Here is a 5,661-nt window from a genome sequence, read left to right on the forward strand (position 1 = left end):
GATCCCAGATGGCAGCAGCTCCTCAGAGCCGGGGCCAGTTGCAGCCAGGAGGCTCCAAACAGCTGTGCCGGGCTCCGGCATCAGCTCTGTACTGGCACATGCAGGTGTGCCTTGGAGCAGGCGGCGGGGAAGGGGCCTGAGGCAGTGCCGCCCTGGTCTCTCCCCCACTCCCGGCACAGAGGTGATGAGCCTGGCACAGCTGTTTGCAGCTTGCCCACTACTTGCTGCAGCTGCCCAGAGCCCGGGCTGGCTACAAACAGCTGCACTGGGCTCGTCACCTCTGTGCCAGGAGTGGGGGAGAGACCAGGGCTGTGCTGCCTCATGCCCCTCCCCCACCACCCACTCCGAGGCATGCCTGCACATACTGGTGTGGAGCTGATCCCGGAGCCTGGCACAGCTGTTTGGAGCCTCCTGGCTGCAGCTGGCCTGGCTCTGAGGAGCTGCTGCCAGCCGGGTTCCTGGGCTGCTCCCAGCAGGTAGCTGGGACGCTGCAATCCCCACTAGGAGCAGCCAGGGCTCCATTGCTGGCAGCAGCTACCCGGAGCCGGGGCTGGCCATGGCGTGCCAAGCAAAATGGCCTCATGTGCCAAGCTCGGCATGTGTGCCAGGGGTTGCCAACCCCTGGTCTACATGCTAAATATAACATGCTCTATATATGCAAAGGCTAGAATTGTTATACTGGATTACATGCTTAGTTTAGTATTCTGTGTCCAACAGAAGCCAACACCAGACACTTCACAGGAAGGTGCAAAGAACCTCATAGGAGGAAGATCATGACATAATTTGTCCCCTATCGAGGTTTCATTCTAATCTCTAATACCCTGAAACATGTGGTTTTAAAACTCTTATAAAATTTCTGTTAGCATTAACTATTATAACTCTAGAAAATGTTAAGATAATATATCAACTACTTTGTATGATGTAATATTTTAATCCTGGGGCATAATGCTTCAGTTTTCTAATAATTAAATTAAGGATGAGGGAATTTTAATGGGAGATTCCATATTAGCACACCTTTAAAAAAAATAAAAACACAGGACACATAAATCAATTTCCATAGGAGAAAAATCTGGTCTTCAGATATTTACTTTGTCTAGAACACACAATACTTTCTTTACTGAAAGTGAAAACATTTGTTTTAATATGAAAACACTGATTCAGAGAAATCTGAATTATGTTACCAAAGATTGTTGTCACGAAAAGAAAAAGAATCATATAGATGACATGATATAATTGAAAGATTGGCTAAAAAAGAGGGGATAGTCTGATTATAGGGTTATGGTCCCAAGTGCTACCTTTTTCTTTAGGAATCTATTTAACTCATAGCCTCTGGCCCAATATATGAAAACAGGGAGAAAATAGATATAAAAAATAACTTACTTTAAAAAATGAAAAGGGAATGAGCATGTCTATATATGCTATATTGTAAAGTTTCCCTCACTACAAAAATATTAATTTAAATATATAAATTATTCAAGAACTTTAAAAAAGTGTGTAAAATCAAGGGACAGTCGTGAAATAAAACTTTTATTGGAAAGTAAATAAAGATTTTGCCAGCTTGAAAACAATTCTGACTTATATGTGTTGACTGAATTGTATTCCTAAATTCCCTTTTTTTGTTTCTTTCACATTCTTTTTCTCCCACAAGAAATGGTCATGTTATGACTACTGTTACTATCTATTGGGAATATTAACTTTTCTGGATAACTAGAACACAGATCAGGGAGGCAGGAAAACTCATGTTTAATTTGGATTTTCCTCCTAACTTGTTGTGTGATTGTGTAGCAAGTAATAACCTGTTTACTGGTCTGAAAATGGAGATAACAGGACTTTGCCCACCTTTACAAACCATGTTGAGATTCTTCATGCAAAATACTGTATAAATGATGATGATATTGATAATTTGTATTATACTTTTAGCAGTACTAATAAAGCTTAACTGTATCATCCTGAAGCACTGGAATTACATGAAATATAAAGAAATGTCATCTCCCTAATTTTTCCAAGATATTAACAGTTATTTTAGAATGCATTCTCCAATTCTTCTTCTTGCGCATATTTTCTTCTAGTTTCTCATGCTGTGGCCAAATGCCAGACATGAGCATACTGCACGCACATCCATATGCTATTTTTAGAAATAGCCTGACTTTTTACATGAAACAAACACGCTTTCTATGCAAGAGAGGAATTCAATTGTTGTATTAAAATTCTCCTTTACACTCTCCCTTATTATACAGATCTTTCAATTTGCTCCTTCAAAAAAAAAAAAGTGTTGTTCATTCATATTGTTTTAGGACAAACTGGTGAATAGAAAATAGATTTGAGGAAAAATGTACCTCTTTTATTCACATCAGCTAACCACCACATGCTTCATGTAGAAATATGTGAAACAGTGCATCACTGGCATTTATCATTTGGATGACAGTAAAGCTTGTAGAATTATGTCCTCCACAATTAAGGCAACATATACCAGACAACATTCAGGGAGACTGATTTATTCAGGAGGTTCTAAAATGGCTAAAATGTATTATTTTTTAAACAAATGTTTAATGCATTTCCTTACCTTAGAGGTATCTTCTCCTTCATCTTCATGGACTGAACTTGATGGTGAAGGAGTTGCAGACTTGCTTCCAGGTGGAGATGGAGAGTTGTGGGGAACATTGTTTCCACCCATATTCAAACCAAGCTGAGCACTGAGCTGTGACTGGTTAATGGTAGTCAGCTGCCCATGTGGTATCATTCCTGGTTGCCTAATATCTGCAGGCTGAACCCTTGGTCTCATGGCTGCCATCTGAGGATGGGAACTGTATTGAGCCCCTTCTGTATTCCGTATATCTTGCATCTACAAAAGGAAAATTGGAAAGTAAACCATGAGTAAAATATTTTGTTTCCTTTGTACTTGAAGGAATCCCTGCTGATCTACCAGTTTGAATCAGAGTTATGAGAATAGTGAGTATAGATGGATCAAAAGTTAAGATCCGTTTCACAGAGATGGATTTGGGCTACAGGCTGTTGATTTAGATCCAAATTTCCCTCCAAATTCCAGAAACTACTAAGGCCAACTTTTCTATTTCTTAAGCCAGCCCAAAGAGATACTGTGATTTTTAAGATTCAGAATACTGACAAAAAGGAACTATTTAATGGCTTGATTAATTGACTTCTCAGCTAATTTGCAGCAACAATCATATATGAACCTGAACCTCTAAAGTTGCAAGGTTGATAAATTAATCCATTATTCTACTTGGGTCACTGGTTTTTAGCAGTAATGAGACATACTATTTTAATTCACACAACAAATGCAGTCTTTGCAAATATCAAAACTAAAAGCACTGGGCGATGAAGCTCTTTACTCATCCAGATGTCAAATGTACTATACAGGGGTGCTGTGGAGGTTTGTCCAGCGCACTCAAATTCATAGCTGGAGAAATGACTTAAAGCAGAGAGTAACTCAGTTTTAAGTTTAAGTGGTTTGGAGGTGATTTTAAATTGATGTGTCAATTCAAAGATGAAAACAGAATGGATATAGATATCCAAGTCTAACTGAACCATAAAAACATCTATACATAGCTGGTAGAACTCGACACAAATTGCCACTGTAACAATATAACTGTGATATCAAAATATGTTAACGGTCCACAATATTAATATAATTATGCTTATTTTACAACCTTTTTGGCCTTGTCATCCAAGATAGTTTAACTGGTTAAGATCACTTAAGAAATTCAAGTTTACATTAGAACCAAGGTATTTTCTCTGTCTTCCTCTCTTTCACACACAATGTTTAGTGATCAATGAAATCTTTCTATAACAGTAAGTCACTGAATCAGAAAAAAATATAAAACAAACATCTAATTGGATCTTTACTGTTCATTACAAAAAAAATTAAAGTCAAGATTTTTCAACAGGTATATATTGAGCTCATAAATTGATTCACAGTATTTTTAAGAAAGTGGATTGACTGGTCCATCATGCCAACATATATACCAGAACCTGACATTAGCTACTTTCAGTTAATTTGATGCTCTAGACGATATATGAACTATATTTTGACAAGATGACCTCTGGTTATAGCTGTCTTTGTACCACTTGATAAATTAGTACCTCTGGGAGAGAAATGTATATTAACATCTATAATTTAAGTTTATTCAATGTCTATTAACACATTGGGTGAAAAAATAGTGCACAGCATTGACTGAGGATCAGATTTGAATCTTGGAAAACATTTATATTGTTACAGGATGTTACTGACTTTTTGTTCCTTTCTTTCGAATACCAGCTTCCCTCCTAGTCAAACATATTAGCCTTGAAAGCTATCATTATCTCTGCCTCTAGCAGACAATCTATATCAAAACAGTTGTACACATAAAACTCTAACTGCTTCTTGGCTGTATCTCTTCTGATCCAGCTGTTTCACTGAATAGCAGTTGGTGAACGGAGAACTAGAACATGGGTAGCCCTGAGGCCTTATTTGCTAATGTTACTCACCAGCTGCTGCTTTATATGGTGTTAGCAGGCAAGGGCTGGAAGTATGCCAGTTGCAGCAAGAACAAGGGAAAGTGAGGTATCTCTGAAGCCCTTCCATTTACCCCTGTCTATCATCATTTGACACTGAACATTGTTGAGTGCTATCCCCAGGGCTACTGAGAAACACTGCTGGAGTTAAACTGTGACTAGAGCTTACACTATCCCTTTTGTATGCTTTTTTTTTTTTTTTTAGGTGCCTCTCAAACATTGTAAAGGAAACTTCAGTTGAGTGCTAAAGATAAACCTCTTTCATATCATAAAAGAGGCTGGAAAGGCAAAACAAATCTATTTTTGTAAGAAATGTTTACTGCTACTAATGGATTTCAAAAAAGTCAAAAAACAAAGATAAAATAAGCCCCCCAACTAATTAGCAAGTATTTTGATCAGCCTTTTAAAATGAATATGCAAAGCATGCATACTCAAACTGGAAGTTGATTTAATAATATAATTTTAATTATTTTTCTCTAAACGTTTTTATCAACAGGCACTATATATCCTTGATTATCTGAACTGACTCTGGTTTTAAAACCCTCTTCATACATTATTTATTTAGCACCAGACATTGATACCATAGAGTGTTCTGGATTTTCTATGCTATATTCCTCATTTTCAAATGATATTTCTTGTTAAACAACTTGCACTTAGTTTTAGCTCTGACACTGAGACAGGGCAGAACTACACACCCTATATTTTCATAGGACAGTACTCTGGATCAGGTGAAGTGGGGGGAGTCAGCAGATAGGGCGGCATGTGTCAATACTGGCCAGATACATAAAAAGCCAAAACAGAAAAGGAGAAAAGGAAGACTTTCCTGCCAGTGCAGCTATGAATATTGTAGGGAATTGCTGTAAGAAACTGCATTTTTCTTTTAAGTGCAATCAACTTTTCCTGTGAATTTTTAAACCAGATGGATACACATTTTCAATAACAACAATACAGTACAATACTTTACTTATCCTTTACAAAAATGTGAGAAGGCAGCTTGAAGAGAGCCTGTTCATGTATGTATTCAAAATAAAGACTCAGCCCAACACCCAGTCTGACAAGGTAGGTTGTGTCCTAGGTATTTGCAAAGGGAAAGACTGGAAGGCATCCTTCACAATAAACTGTGTCCCTAATATGTCCCCTCTGTAGGGA

The 5,661-nt window shown here is 38.0% G+C and overlaps 1 protein-coding gene across 3 annotated transcripts in view; it reads right to left on the reverse strand.

The window, feature by feature from the left end:
* The window catches only part of TOX (thymocyte selection associated high mobility group box), a 338,731-nt gene that overhangs the window by 57,951 nt on the left and 275,119 nt on the right, over nt 1-5,661 (reverse strand). For all 3 annotated transcript variants that reach the window (XM_025213485.1, XM_006031821.3, XM_025213484.1), the window contains one exon: nt 2,564-2,842. In XM_025213485.1, the coding sequence (XP_025069270.1) occupies nt 2,564-2,842 (279 nt within the window). The remainder of the gene's footprint in view (nt 1-2,563; nt 2,843-5,661) is intronic.

Source organism: Alligator sinensis, unplaced genomic scaffold (genome assembly GCF_000455745.1).
Source record: "Alligator sinensis unplaced genomic scaffold, ASM45574v1 scaffold700_1, whole genome shotgun sequence".
NCBI classification, from domain to species: Eukaryota; Metazoa; Chordata; order Crocodylia; family Alligatoridae; genus Alligator; species Alligator sinensis.